The sequence below is a fragment of the Entelurus aequoreus genome, linkage group LG11 (genome assembly GCF_033978785.1).
Source record: "Entelurus aequoreus isolate RoL-2023_Sb linkage group LG11, RoL_Eaeq_v1.1, whole genome shotgun sequence".
NCBI lineage: Eukaryota > Metazoa > Chordata > Actinopteri > Syngnathiformes > Syngnathidae > Entelurus > Entelurus aequoreus.
The window spans coordinates 71606172-71623085 of NC_084741.1; the positions used below are offsets into that span (position 1 = coordinate 71606172).

At 37.4% G+C, this 16914-nt stretch overlaps 1 protein-coding gene across 1 annotated transcript in view; it reads right to left on the minus strand.

The window, feature by feature from the left end:
* cadm4 (cell adhesion molecule 4) overlaps window positions 1-16914 on the minus strand; it is a 158510-nt gene that overhangs the window by 11306 nt on the left and 130290 nt on the right. Inside the window, exon 5 of the mRNA XM_062063949.1 lies at window positions 9017-9145. Coding sequence (XP_061919933.1) covers window positions 9017-9145 — 129 coding nt within the window. The remainder of the gene's footprint in view (window positions 1-9016; window positions 9146-16914) is intronic.

The window sequence follows — 16914 nt, forward strand, 5'->3', positions numbered from 1 at the left end:
GTTTTACATGTTGGACATACACAAATTTGCATTTTGTCAAATGGGCAGACACATACTGTATTTGCATTATGTGTGTATGTGAATGGAGAGACACATGTTTACACTGTGCACGTTGGTGAACTGTGTGTGAATAGACATACTGATGTTTGCACAGAGATCAGACAATACTGCATGACCTCTGCATGTGAATGGTGAGACAAAACGTTTACATTGTGCATGTTCGTGAATGGACTGACAAAGTTTTTACATTGTGTGTGTGAATAGACATACACATGCTTGAATTTTGTGAATGGACAGAAAAATATTTACATTTAGTGTGTGTGTAAATGGAAAGACTAATATTTACAATGTGAATTTTAGTGAATTAACCGACAAATGTTTTACATGTTGGACATACACAACTTTGCATTTTGTCAAATGGGCAGACACATATTTGCATTATGTGTGTATGTGAATGGAGAGACACATGTTTACACTGTGCACGTTAGTGAACTGCGTGTGAATGGACAGACAAACACATGCCATAGGTGCACATGGGAACGGGGAGAAATAGGTGCACTATGTGTCTCGGTGTACTGACATACATTATGAGTGTAAGTGACTTGCGTCACGTTGTGTGTGAATAGACATACTATGATAAACAACACTATATGGTGGGACACATATTTACATTGTGCACGTTAGTGAATTGACTGACAAAGTTTTTACTTTGTGTGTGTGAATAGACATACACAATGTTTGAATTTTGTAAATGGACAGTAAAATATTTACATTTAGTGTGTATGTGAATCGAAATATATATATTCATATTGTGTGTGTGTGTGTGTGTGTGTGTGTGTGTGTGTGTGTGTGTGTGTGTGTGAATGGAAATACAAATGTTAACAATGTGAATTTTAGTGAATTAACTGACAAATGTTTTACATGTTGGACATACACAAATTTGCATTTTTTCAAATGGGCAGACACATACTGTATTTGCATTATGTGTGTATGTGAATGGAGAGACACATGTGTTTACACTGTGCACGTTGGTGAACTGTGTGTGAATAGACATACAGATGTTTGCACAGAGATCAGACAATACTGCATGACCTCTGCATGTAAATGGTGAGACAAAACGTTTACATTGTGAATGTTCGTGAATGGACTGACAAAGTTTTTACATTGTGTGTGTGAATAGACATACACAATGTTTGAATTTTCTAAATGGACAGTAAAATATTTACATTTAGTGTGTGTGTGAATCGAAATATATATATTCATATTGTGTGTGTGTGTGTGTGTGTGTGTGTGTGAATGGAAATACAAACGTTTACAACGTGAATTTTAGTGAATTAACCAACAAATGTTTTACATGTTGGACATACACAAATTTGCATTTTGTCAAATGTGCAGACACATATTTGCATTATGTGTGTATGTGAATGGAGACACACGTGTTTACACTGTGCACGTTGGTGAACTGTGTGTGAATAGACATACTGATGTTTGCACAGAGATAGACAATACTGCATGACCTCTGCATGTGAATGGTGAGACAAAAAGTTTACATTGTGCATGTTCATGAATGCACTGACAAAGTTTTTACATTGTGTGTGTGAATAGACATGCACATGCTTGAATTTTGTGAATGGACAGAAAAATATTTACATTTAGTGTGTGTGTGAATGGAAAGATAGATATTCATATAGTGTGTGTGTGTGTGTGTGTGTGTGTGTGTGTGTGTGTGTGTGTGTGTGTGTGAATGGAAAGACAAATATTTACAACGTGAATTTTAGTGAATTAACCGACAAATGTTTTACATGTTGGACATACACAAATTTGCATTTTGTGAAATGTGCAGACACATATTTGCCTTATGTGTGTATGTGAATGGAGAGACACATGTTTACACTGTGCATGTTGGTGAACTGTGTGTGAATAGACATACTGATGTTTGCAGAGATCAGACAATACTGCATTACCTCTGCATGTAAATGGTGAGACAAAACGTTTACATTGTGCATGTTCGTGAATTGACCAGCAACGATTTTACACTGTGTGTGTAAAAAGACATACACATGCTTGCATTTTGTTAATGGACCAAAAAAGATTTACATTGTGTGAATGTGAATAGAGAAACAAATATTCACACTATGTTTGTATGTGAATAGAGAGACAATTATTCACATTATGTGTGTATGTGAATGGAGAGACACATATTTACATTATGCGTAAATAATGTAAAGTGCTTGCATTGTGCATGCGCGTGAATGGACAGACGGGTGTTTATTATGTGTGTATATACATATATGTTTTAATTGTGTGGGTGTCGTTTAGGATTTTTCAATGGACATACAAATATTTACGCAATGTGCGTGAGTAAATTGGGTAAATTCAGCATTATGTGAATAGATAGACAAATAGACTGTTATTGGACAGATTTAGAGCCTTTAGTGGGGTTTGCCTCTGTGAAAGTTTCAAAATACTGAAAAAAAGATGGCATAATTTGTCTACTGTACGAGTCATGCATGTGTGTGAATGGATAGACGGGTGTTTATTATGTGTGTTGTATATGGGAATAGGCAAATATTTTCATTTTGTGTGTGTGTCGTTTACGATTTTTCAGAGGACAGACAAATACTTAGGTAATGTGCGTAAGTGGGTAAATTCAGCATTATGTGAATGGACAGACAAATAAACTGTTATTGGACAGATTTACAGCCTTTAGTGGTGTGAATGGATAAACCGATGTTTTCTTACATGATGGTGTATGCATCAGGATACACAATAATGATCTGCGTATGTGAATGGAGAAACAATTATTTACATTATGTTTAAATAAATGCCAGGCGCTTGCATTGTGAATGTGCGTGAATGGACGGACGGGTGTTTATGATGTGTGTTGTATATGAGAATAGACACATATTTTCAATTTGTGTGTGTGTCGTTTACGATTTTTCAACGGACAGACACATATTTACGTATTGTGCGTGAGTAAATTGGGTAAATTCAGCATTATGTGAATGGACAGACACATAGACTGTTATTGGACAGATTTAGAGCCTTTAGTGATTGAATGGATAAACCAATGTTTGTTTACATGATGGATGTATGCATCAGGATACACAATAATGATCTGCGTATGTGAATGGAGAGACAATTATTTACATTATGTGTAAATAAATGTCAGGTACTTGCATTGTGCATGTGTGTGTATGGACGGACGGGTGTTTATTATGTGTGTTGGATATGAGAATAGACACATTTTCATTTTGTGTGTGTGTGTCGTTTACGATTTTTCAACAGACAGACAAATATTTACGTAAAGTGCGTGAGTAAATTGGGTAAATTTAGCATTATGTGAATGGATAGACAAATAGACTGTCATTGGAAATATTTACAGCCTTTAGTGGTGTGAATGGATAAACCAGTGTTTGTTTACATGATGGGTGTATGCATCAGTATACACAATAATGATCTGCGTATGTAAATAGAGAGTCAATTATTTTTGTATTTATTTATTATGTGTAAATAAATATCAGGTGCTTGCATTGTGCATATACGTGAATGGATAGACGGGTGTTTATTATGTGTGTATATACATATATGTTTTAATCGTGTGGGTGTTGTTTAGGATTTTTCAACGGACAGACACATATTTACGTAATGGGCGTGAGTAAAGTGGGTAAATTCAGCATTATGTGAATAGATGGACAAATAGACTGCTATTGGACATATTTACAGCCTTTAGTGGTGTGAATGGATAAACCGATGTTTGTTTACATGATGGGTGTATGCATCAGGATATACAATAATGATCTGCGTATGTAAACGGAGAGACAATTATTTACATCATGTGTAAATAAATGTCAGGTGCTTGCATTGTGAATGTGCGTGAATGGACAGACGGGTGTTTATCATGTGTGTTGTATAAGGGAATAGGCAAATATTTTCGTTTTTTGTGCGTGTGTATACATATATGTTTTGATTGTGTGTGTTTCGTTTAGGATTTTCCAATGGAGGGAAATACTTAGGTCATGTGCGTGAGTAAATTGGGTAAATTCAGCATTATGTGAATGGACGGACAAATAGACTGTTATTAGACAGATGTACAGCCTTTAGTGGTGTGAATGGATAAACCGATGTTTGTTTACATGATGGGTGTATGCATCAGGATACACAATAATGATCTGCGTATGTAAATGGAGAGACAAGTATATATTTGTCAGGTGCTTGCATTGTGCACGTGCGTGAATGGACAGACCGGTGTTTACTATGTGTGTATATACAAACGTTTGTACATATATGTTTTAATTGTGTGGGTGTCGTTTAGGATTTTTCAACAGACAGACACATATTTACGTAATGGGCGTGAGTAAAGTGGGTAAATTTAGCATTATGTGAATGGATAGACAAATAGGCTGCTATTGGACATATTTACAGCCTTTAGTGGTGTGAATGGATAAACCGATGTTTGTTTACATGATGGGTGTATGCATCAGGATACACAATAATGATCTGCGTATGTAAAGGGAGAGACAATTATTTACATCATGTGTAAATAAATGTCAGGTGCTTGCATTGTGAATGTGCGTGAATGGACAGGCGGGTGTTTATCATGTGTGTTGTATAAGGGAATAGGCAAATATTTTCGTTTTTTGTGCGTGTGTATACATATATGTTTTGATTGTGTGTGTTTCGTTTAGGATTTTCCAAAGGAGGGAAATACTTAGGTCATGTGCGTGAGTAAATTGGGTAAATTCAGCATTATGTGAATGGACAGACAAATAGACTGTTATTAGACAGATGTACAGCCTTTAGTGGTGTGAATGGATAAACCGATGTTTGTTTACATGATGGGTGTATGCATCAGGATACACAATAATGATCTGCGTATGTAAATGGAGAGACAAGTATATATTTGTCAGGTGCTTGCATTGTGCATGTGCGTGAATGGACAGACCGGTGTTTACTATGTGTGTATATACAAACGTTTGTACATAATATATGTTTTAATTGTGTGGGTGTCGTTTAGGATTTTTCAACGGACAGACACATATTTACGCAATGTGCTTGAGTAAAGTGGGTAAATTCAGCATTATGTGAATGGATAGACAAATAGGCTGCTATTGGACATATTTACAGCCTTTAGTGGTGTGAATGGATAAACCGATGTTTGTTTACATGATGGGTGTATGCATCAGGATACACAATAATGATCTGCGTATGTAAAGGGAGAGACAATTATTTACATCATGTGTAAATAAATGTCAGGTGCTTGAATTGTGAATGTGCGTGAATGGACAGACGGGTGTTTATCATGTGTGTTGTATAAGGGAATAGGCAAATATTTTTGTTTTTTGTGCGTGTGTATACATATATGTTTTGATTGTGTGTGTTTCGTTTAGGATTTTCCAATGGAGGGAAATACTTAGGTAATGTGCTTGAGTAAATTGGGTAAATTCAGCATTATGTGAATGGACGGACAAATAGACTGTTATTAGACAGATGTACAGCCTTTAGTGGCGTGAATGGATAAACCGATGTTTGTTTACATGATGGGTGTATGCATCAGGATACACAATAATGATCTGCGTATGTAAATGGAGAGACAAGTATATATTTGTCAGGTGCTTGCATTGTGCACGTGCGTGAATGGACAGACCGGTGTTTACTATGTGTGTATATACAAACGTTTGTACATATATGTTTTAATTGTGTGGGTGTCGTTTAGGATTTTTCAACGGACAGACACATATTTACGCAATGTGCGTGAGTAAAGCGGGTAAATTCAGCATTATGTGAATGGATAGACAGATAGATTGTTATTGGACAGATGTACAGCCTTTAGTGGTGTGAATGGATAAACCGATGTTTGTTTACATGATGGGTGTATGCATCAGGATACACAATAATGATCTGCGTATGTAAGTGGAGAGACAAGTATATATTTGTCAGGTGCTTGCATTGTGCACGTGCGTGAATGGACAGACCGGTGTTTACTATGTGTGTATATACAAACGTTTGTACATATATGTTTTAATTGTGTGGGTGTCGTTTAGGATTTTTCAACGGACAGACACATATTTACGCAATGGGCGTGAGTAAAGTGGGTAAATTCAGCATTATGTGAATGGATAGACGGATATACTGCTATTAGACATATTTACAGCCTTTAGTGGTGTGAATGGATAAACCGATGTTTGTTTACATGATGGGTGTATGCATCAGGATACACAATAATGATCTGCGTATGTAAAGGGAGAGACAATTATTTACATCATGTGTAAATAAATGTCAGGTGCTTGCATTGTGAATGTGCGTGAATGGACAGACGGGTGTTTATCATGTGTGTTGTATAAGGGAATAGGCAAATATTTTTGTTTTTTGTGCGTGTGTATACATATATGTTTTGATTGTGTGTGTTTCGTTTAGGATTTTCCAATGGAGGGAAATACTTAGGTCATGTGCGTGAGTAAATTGGGTAAATTCAGCATTATGTGAATGGACGGACAAATAGACTGTTATTAGACAGATATACAGCCTTTAGTGGTGTGAATGGATAAACCGATGTTTGTTTACATGATGGGTGTATGCATCAGGATACACAATAATGATCTGCGTATGTAAATGGAGAGACAAGTATATATTTGTCAGGTGCTTGCATTGTGCACGTGCGTGAATGGACAGACCGGTGTTTACTATGTGTGTATATACAAACGTTTGTACATATATGTTTTAATTGTGTGGGTGTCGTTTAGGATTTTTCAACGGACAGACACATATTTACGCAATGTGCGTGAGTAAAGTGGGTAAATTCAGCATTATGTGAATGGATAGACAAATAGGCTGCTATTGGACATATTTACAGCCTTTAGTGGTGTGAATGGATAAACCGATGTTTGTTTACATGATGGGTGTATGCATCAGGATACAAAACAATGATCTGCGTATGTAAATGGAGAGACAATTATTTACATCATGTGTAAATAAATGTCAGGTGCTTGCATTGTGAATGTGCGTGAATGGACAGACGGGTGTTTATCATGTGTGTTGTATAAGGGAATAGGCAAATATTTTTGTTTTTTGTGCGCGTGTATACATATATGTTTTGATTGTGTGTGTTTCGTTTAGGATTTTCCAATGGAGGGAAATACTTAGGTAATGTGCGTGAGTAAATTGGGTAAATTCAGCATTATGTGAATGGACGGACAAATAGACTGTTATTAGACAGATGTACAGCCTTTAGTGGTGTGAATGGATAAACCGATGTTTTTTTACATGATGGGTGTATGCATCAGGATACACAATAATGATATGCGTATGTAAATGGAGAGACAAGTATATATTTGTCAGGTGCTTGCATTGTGCACGTGCGTGAATGGACAGACCGGTGTTTACTATGTGTGTATATACAAACGTTTGTACATAATATATGTTTTAATTGTGTGGGTGTCGTTTAGAATTTTTCAACGGACAGACACATATTTATGCAATGTGCGTGAGTAAAGTGGGTAAATTCAGCATTATGTGAATGGATTGACAAATAGACTGCTATTGGACATATTTACAGCCTTTATTGGTGTGAATGGATAAACCGATGTTTGTTTACATGATGGGTGTATGCATCAGGATACACAATAATGATCTGCGTATGTAAATGGAGAGACAAGTATATATTTGTCAGGTGCTTGCATTGTGCACGTGCGTGAATGGACAGACCGGTGTTTACTATGTGTGTATATACAAATGTTTGTACATAATATATGTTTTAATTGTGTGGGTGTCGTTTAGGATTTTTCAACGGACAGACACATATTTACGCAATGGGCGTGAGTAAAGTGGGTAAATTCAGCATTATGTGAATGGATAGACGAATAGACTGCTATTGGACATATTTACAGCCTTTAGTGGTGTGAATGGATAAACCGATGTTTGTTTACATGATGGGTGTATGCATCAGGATACACAATAATGATCTGCGTATGTAAAGGGAGAGACAATTATTTACATCATGTGTAAATAAATGTCAGGTGCTTGAATTGTGAATGTGCGTGAATGGACAGGCGGGTGTTTATCATGTGTGTTGTATAAGGGAATAGGCAAATATTTTTGTTTTTTGTGCGTGTGTATATATATATGTTTTGATTGTGTGTGTTTCGTTTAGGATTTTCCAATGGAAGGAAATACTTAGGTCATGTGCGTGAGTAAATTGGGTAAATTCAGCATTATGTGAATGGACGGACAAATAGACTGTTATTAGACAGACGTACAGCCTTTAGTGGTGTGAATGGATAAACGGATGTTTGTTTACATGATGGGTGTATGCATCAGGATACACAATAATGATCTGCGTATGTAAATGGAGAGACAAGTATATATTTGTCAGGTGCTTGCATTGTGCACGTGCGTGAATGGACAGACCGGTGTTTACTATGTGTGTATATACAAACGTTTGTACATACATGTTTTAATTGTGTGGGTGTCGTTTAGGATTTTTCAACGGACAGACACATATTTACGTAATGGGCGTGAGTAAAGTGGGTAAATTCAGCATTATGTGAATGGATAGACGGATAGATTGTTATTGGACATATTTACAGCCTTTAGTGGTGTGAATGGATAAACCGATGTTTGTTTACATGATGGGTGTATGCATCAGGATACACAATAATGATCTGCGTATGTAAATGGAGAGACAAGTATATATTTGTCAGGTGCTTGCATTGTGCACGTGCGTGAATGGACAGACCGGTGTTTACTATGTGTGTATATACAAACGTTTGTACATATATGTTTTAATTGTGTGGGTGTCGTTTAGGATTTTTCAACGGACAGACACATATTTACGCAATGGGCGTGAGTAAAGTGGGTAAATTCAGCATTATGTGAATGGATAGACGGATAGATTGTTATTGGACAGATTTAGAGCCTTTAGTGGGGTTTTGCCTCAGCGAAAGTTTCAAAATACTGAAGATAAGATGGCATAATTGGTCCACTGTACGAGCCGCAAATGAATTACTTATGCGTTTACCTTTTTGGCGAACGGAGCACCAGATGGTGACGATGAGGACGCAGATGACGGTGAACACCAGCAGCGCAAGCACGCCCCCTATGACCGCGTACGGTACCGCGCTGTGAGTCTCCACCACTGCACCGGGATCTGCAAAAAAAGGAATGTGAGTAAAGTGTGAGTACCGTATTTCCTTGAATAGCCGCAGGGGCGTTAATTAATTTAAAACCTCCTGTCACTCCTGCGTTTACCGGAAACCGGCGGGATGGCCGTGCATGCGGTAATTATTTTAAAACCTCTTCTCACTCCGGCGTTTACCAAAAGGAATCCATAAAATGTAGGTGTGCGCTTTGAGTGTGATGTAAGCATACCATCATGAAAAGCACATTTAATTAAAAAAAACGTTATTATGGTCTTACCTGTACTTATAAATGGAGTCCATTTGCAGCTCCTTCTGACCAAAAGCATCGATAAATTGTTTATAGAAGTCTCCATTATTTCCTTTTTTCCGTTTTAAAAGTCTCTGTCTCGATGGAGATATTCCTTTAATTATTACCTCCTGCTTCCATTGAAAGTCCAGTTTAGAAAACTGTTTTATTTTAGATACCCTCCTTGTTAAAAGGAAGAGGAAAAAATCTCTTGCTGCGTGTGTTCACTTCTTCTGCAGTACCGGAAGTCGCAAGAAGGATCACTAGCGCGGCAGCGCCCTCTACCACCAGGAGGCGGGAGTCATTTAATGACTTATACAGTATTTCACACACGCAGCTACAGTATATTAATAAAACATAGCTGCTTACTGTTCTCTTTAGCATACTGTACCGGTATTCAATAGCTTGGACCTTAAATCCTACTGAAAAGCTCTTTATCTTTTTTCCTTTGTGCGATTGTAAACTACTGAAAGCAGCTTCCTTTTTTTTTTTTTTTTTAATTATTTAAAAAAAAATAATTTTTTTTTAAAAAAAGTTTTATTTATACATTTCAACAATCAAATAAGTACAAAAGTAGTACAAAACAGTACAAAAAGAATACAAAGCAGCGCCAGGGGGTTATAAATTCAAAGTAACTAAAATAGAATGCAAAAAAAACCATATATATAATATAAACAAAGTGCAAAGCCATAGGCTCACTCAATTTCAGTAAACAACTCAAATTTGGAACACAGCATAATCGTCTTCACAGAAGCAGCTTCCTCCATTTTGAAAATGAGGACAGATGCGTCACTCGTGACGTAACGAATTTGACCCGGTGGAAGTTCTAGCCATATGCTAAATATTTTGCGAAACGAGTTTGACCCGGTGAAAATTATAGACATGCGATAATAAAATTAATATTTTGCGAAACAAATTTGATCCAGCTTCAATAATGAACCGGCGATAAGGCCAAGCATGCGTTAATTATTTTGAGAAACGAGTTTGACCCGGCAGTAATTCTAGACGTGCGAATACTATATTCCCTGCGCCAATTCAAGGAAATACGGTATAAGAGGTACATTTATTTATTCATTTATTTATTTATTTATTTATGTATTATTTATTTATTTATTTATTTATTTATTTATTATTTATTTATTTATTTATTTATTTATTTATTTATTTATTTATTATATAAGAGGTCTGGGAGAGCGCTGGTGAATAGAGACAAAGAGAAAGACGTATCAAAACTGAGGGATGGGGATTTGCTGGAGGATAAAGGTAGGCAGGTAGGGTAGAAGGTGCCAGAAGTGGGGGAGGAGTGAAAGGAGACGGGATAGAAAAGTCAATATCTTCCACCTGACTTGCATTATCACCTTTCATCGCCACCTGCACTGACAGAATGGGTAAGAAATAGGTGTGGGGAAAAAAGGACAGTGAATAAAGCGATAGCAATGGCCTCAAGAAGCCATTTGAGCTGAGCACCTGTGAAGAGCACAATGCATTTTGAATGAGGGAAGCTTTATACACCAAAAAACCCTCACCACATGCTGGGAAATGAAATCAAGCACTTAACTTGAAACGAGCGCGGGGAGATAGAGAAGTAAAAGAGCAAGCGGAATTTCACTGGCATTTTGTTGTATCGCTCGCGTTGACCTTTTCAACAACATCTTTGCAGTGAGTGGGGGCGGGGGGGGGGGGGGGGGGGGGATACAATTGTATAAGCAAAGTCAGCCGCTGATACAAACGACTTGTTTATTTGTTCACTCATTTCACAGAAAAAGGAGGAAAAGTTGCATCTTTTGGTCGTGAAATGAGTAGAAAAAAATATTACAATAATTTCCAGTGGTTCTAAAAAACACATTTTGTCAGAATCATTGTGTCAGGTTCAAACACGGATGACATCTATTAAACAAGACAGGAGGCAAAGAATTAAACAGAGACAGAATTCAATTTGGACTCCATTGAGGAGACACGCCTGGACACAGGCCTGGCCCTAACCAATCTGGCGCCCTAGGCAGTGAAGTGTATATACTCACAAGACACCGAATAGCTTTGTCTTTGACCTTTTTTTTTTACTTAAAGAAAGCAAATTAACATATTATATGAGAATGTTATGTTATGATTATCTTTAACCGAATCACAGCAGTGCTCAAATTAAAAAACAGCATTCCCTCTCATGTGATATTGCTTAATTAACATTAATGATGTGCACTTTAACAACCAGGCTTACAACTACACCTAATATATAAAGGGGTGGAAAAGTGACTATTACCTGCAGGGCAAACATTGGCTAACCAGAAGGCAATAACAATGTAAACAAAAAACACCTGCTTAAAAGATCTAATAAAAATGTCCCTGAGGAATGTAAGGTGGGAGTACTGTAATTACCTAACGTTACATTATTATTTTCCATAACAATTTAGCCCCCTCCACAATATTAACCCGACGTTGAAACAGAACTAGCTATTTATTGATTAGCAATTGCCGAATCATGTAACATTAGCTTAATGCTAAAAAGCCAGGTTAATATCACATTCTGTAACAGACAAATAATTTCATGTAGGCTAACGTTACCTACCTGCTACCTCTGTCTTTTTCTCGTTTCTCCTCTTCTTCTTTTCTATTTTTTCTTCCCTGGGCACCTGACAGTTTTGGCCGTTTTGACATCTTGTGTTGATTTTTTGATGTGGTACGAGTCATGATACGGGAAGGGAGGGGGCGCACCGTGCGGGGGGATGGGGGGTGGGGGGGGCGTAATGTTGTAACAAATAATATTTCTATTAAATAGGCTTTACTTTGCATTTTAATTAACGTGGGATTATTTTTTGTATTTAGAAATAATAGTACCAACTTTTTTTTTCTTTTTTTTTCTCCAACATTTGTGGCACTGGCGTGGCGCCCCCTGATGGACGGCGCCCTTAGCATTTGCCTATACGGCCTATGCCACGGGCCGGCCCTGCCTGGACATACTGTACCCTTGTACAGTATCTCAGCACGCTTTGCCAAAAGATTGCACTCCTCCTTCTTTATTTGACTTTCTCCCCCCCACCTGACCACAGCTGCTTCCAGAGGGAAGTGGGTCGTAAACAGCGTTGCCTTTGGCTACCGAACAGTTCAAAAGAAGAGGTCATAAAATAGTTCAAAAAGAGTTCCATAAAACAGTTCAAAAAGGGTTCGTAAAATACTTCAAAAAGAGTTCGTCTGGAAATTGGGCAGATCCTGCTATTTGTCCGCTTTGAAGTCACAGTGGAGTTTTACGAGCTTTCCTCCTGGTAGGCCCCAAAGACAGCTCCCGTCCACCTGCCTGGAACTCAATGTAATACAAAGCTTTTGTGATCATTTAGAAACAATTATTCTAACACATTGTATCTAAGTTATCACAAAACTTTGTGTTTCAATGAGTTCCCGGCGAGCATACAAAAGCTGCCTTTGATCTTACCAATCAAAAGGCTCGTAAAACTCCACTGTGTAGGACGGGAAGCGACATGAAGGTGTCGGTTTCTTTGATCTATTGTAATCCACAGGAAGATTTTGTCCTGACCCGAGATCTACAAAGCGGAGAGGAAGCAGGACCTGACCCTCCCCTCCAGGCACCTTTTCTTTGACTGGTTTGTGACCAAAGGCAGCGGCTGTTTACGACCCCCGCCCCTTTAAAAACAGCTGTTGCCATGTAATCAGGGAAAGTCCAAATAAAAGAGGAGGCGTACAATCTTTGGTCAGAGCGTGGTGGGACACTGTACAAAGAGTACAGCCCAGACGTTCCTCCTCAATGAGCTAAATTGAATTATGTCTCTGTTTAATTCCTTGCTTCTTTGTCTGTTTAATAGATGTCATCAGTGTTTGAACCTGACACATTTTATCCTCAATTTTTGTTTTTTACTTGAAAATAGGACAGCGGGAAACTGGGGAAAAAACACATCAAAATACACAATAATAAATCAAACGCATCAATTTGAACCAAACAACAATGGAGATTAAGGACCTCCTGTCCTTACTTTTTTTCCCCGGAGACTCATTTTATCCGAAAGGAGAAACTGCTGCAGCAAATGGAGACTGTGGAGCAACACTATAAATTATTGTTATTATAGAATATGGAAACGCATCAAAAAGGTTTGCATCTTCATAGTATGCATATCTGCACCCAACCCAACATGGATTGCTAACTCGTTTGCACAATTCTCCCCTGCTGGAAGTATTAATACTCAGAATGTATGTGAGTGGACATATCAGTGCAAACATAATGTGTGTTTGCATGTACGTGTGAATGGACATGCAGCTGTTTGCCTTGTATGAAAGGAAAAACATGTTTACATTATGAGTGTGCGCGTGAATGGACGGACATATGTTAAAATTGTGCGTACTGTATATGACTGAACATACATATTCAAAGTATGTGTGCATGTGAATTGACTAATACATGCCTGCATTGTGTTTGTGTGTGTGAATGGACAGACAGTTGTTTACGTTATGTGTGCCTGTGAGCAGACTAATAAATGCCTGCATTGTGTTTGTGTGTGTGAATGGACAGACACTTGTTTACGTTATGTGTGCCTGTGAGCAGACTAACAAATGCCTGCATTGTGTTTGTGTGTGTGAATGGACAGACAGTTGTTTACATTATGTTTGCCTGTGAGCAGACTAATAAAAATGCCTGCATTGTGTTTGTGTGTGTGAATGGACAGACACTTGTTTACGTTATGTGTGCCCGTGAGCAGACTAACAAATCCCTGCATTGTGTTTGGGTGTGTAAATGGACAGACAGGTGTTTACGTTATGTGTGCCTGTGAGCAGACTAACAAATGCCTGCATTGTGTTTGGTGTGTGAATGGACAGATAGTTGTTTACATTATGTGTGCCTGTGAGCAGTCTAATACATGCCTGCATTGTGTTTGTGTGTGTGAATGGACAGACAGTTGTTTACATTATGTGTGCCTGTGAGCAGACTAACAAATGCCTGCATTGTGTTTGTGTGTGTAAATGGACAGACAGTTGTTTACATTATGTGTGCCTGTGAGCAGACTAATACATGCCTGCATTGTGTTTGTGTGTGCGAATGGACAGACACTTGTTTACATTATGTGTGCCTGTGAGCAGACTAATAAATGCCTGCATTGTGTTTGTGTGTGTGAATGGACAGACACTTGTTTACGTTATGTGTGCCCGTGAGCAGACTAACAAATGCCTGCATTGTGTTTGTGTGTGTGAATGGACAGACAGTTTACGTTATGTGTGCCTGTGAGCAGACAGATTTTTTTCATTGCGTGTATGTGGTTGGACAAACATTTGCATTTTGTGTGCATGTGAATAGACAGACGGGTGGTAACAATTATGCGTGTGCATGGAATGACAATTTGCCACGTACAAATGGACAGACATTTTTAAATGATGCATGAGAATGGACTGAAGAGTACTTGCACTCTGTGTGTATGAGTGGACAGACTGGTGGAAGCATGTGTTTGTATGTGTAAATGGACATGCAGATGTTTTTTTTTTATTTTATTTTATTTTTTTCATTTTTATTTTATTTTTATTTTTTTTTACATGCAGATGTTTAGCTTCTAAGAATGGAGAGATATGTTTACATTATGTGTGTGTGAGTGAAGGGACAGACGGATGTTTACGGTGTGTACACAACTGCAGAGACACTTTTTAAATGATGGGTGCGTGTGAATGGACTGACAAATACTTGCATTGTGTGTTTTTGTCTGTAACTGCACTAACGATTAGACAAACAGACATTTGCACCCTCCGTGCATGCCAATAGACGGAAGAATATGTGCACTGTGTGTGTGAATGGACGTACATGAATTGAGTGATCAGGCTCATGATGCGGTGAAGCCAGGGCTGATGAGGAGCGGCAAGGCCAATAAGGACGCGGCAAGGACACAGAGTTATTGATGCAGCCCTCGCACCTTAACATTGACGAGGTACAGCATGAATCATTAATACCCAGACAACATGGGTATGGGCACAGCGGGATGAGGCAGGGGGGGGAAAGGTAGCAGCATCCTTTGAAGCACACTACATGATAGTCTTTTCATCATCCCAGGCTTTTTTTGTCGGACTTAAGCAAGATATTGCTGCTAGTAAACAAACACATATGTGCGACATGATAGGGATACTATTTCTAACAAGGTCCATTATGACTACTGAAATAATAAATCAATATTCCGACTCGGGTTGCAAAATTCCGGGAACGTTCAAAGTTGGAAACTTTCCATGGGAATTAACGGGAATTAGCGGGAATTAACGGGAAATTCATGGGAATAAACGTTGAATGCAACATGCTAGATCAGGGGTCAGCAACCTTTTTGAAAGCAAGAGCTACTTCTTGGGTAGTGATTAATGCGAAGGGCTACCAGTTTGATACACACTTAAATAAATTGCCAGAAATAGCCAATTTGCTCAATTTACCTTTAACTCTATGTTATTATTAATAATTAATGATATTCACACTTAATTGAACGGTTTAAAAGAGGAGAAAACAATTAAATTTTGAAACATAGTTTATCTTCAATTTCGACTCTTTGAAATTTTAAATTCAACCGAAAAAAAGAAGAGAAAAACTAGCTAATTCGAATCTTTTTGAAAAAATTAAAAAAAGAATTTATGGAACAGTAATTTTTCCTGATAAATATTAATTTTAGAATTTTGATGACATATTTTAAATAGGTTTACATCCAATCTGCACTTTGTTAGAATATATAACAAATTGGACCAAGCTATATTTCTAACAAAGACAAATCATTATTTCTTCTAGATTTTCCAGAACAAAAATTTTAAAAGAAATTCAAAAGACTTTGAAATAAGATTTAAATTAGATTCTACAGATTTTCTAGATTTGCCGGAATCATTTTTTTGAATTTTAATCGTAATAAATTTGAAGAAATATTTCACAAATATTCTTCGTCGAAAAAACAGAAGCTAAAATGAAGAATTAAATTAAAATGTATTTATTATTCTTTACAATAAAAAAAAATAATTACTTGAACATTGATTTAAATTGTCAGGAAAGAAGAGGAAGGGATTTAAAAGTTAAAAAGGTATATGTGTTTAAAAATGCTAAAATCATTTTTAAGGCTGTATTTTTTCTCTAAAATTGTCTTTCTGAAAGTTATAAGAAGCAAAGTAAAAAAAATAATGAATTTATTTAAACAAGTGAAGACCAAGTCTTTAAAATATTTTCTTGGATTTTCAAATTCTATTTGAGTTTTGTCTCTCTTAGAATTAAAAATGTAGAGCAAAGCGAGACCAGCTTGCTAGTAAATAAATACAATTTAAAAAATAGAGGCAGCTCACTGGTAAGTGCTGCTATTTGAGCTATTTTTAGAACAGGCCAGCGGGCTACTCATCTGGTCCTTACGGGCTACCTGGTGCCCGCGGGCACCGCGTTGGTGACCCCTGTGCTAGATCTTGCAGCATGATTGATTGATTAAAACTTTTATTAGTGGATTGCACAGTACAGTACATATTCCGTACAATTGACCACTAAATGGTAACACCCGA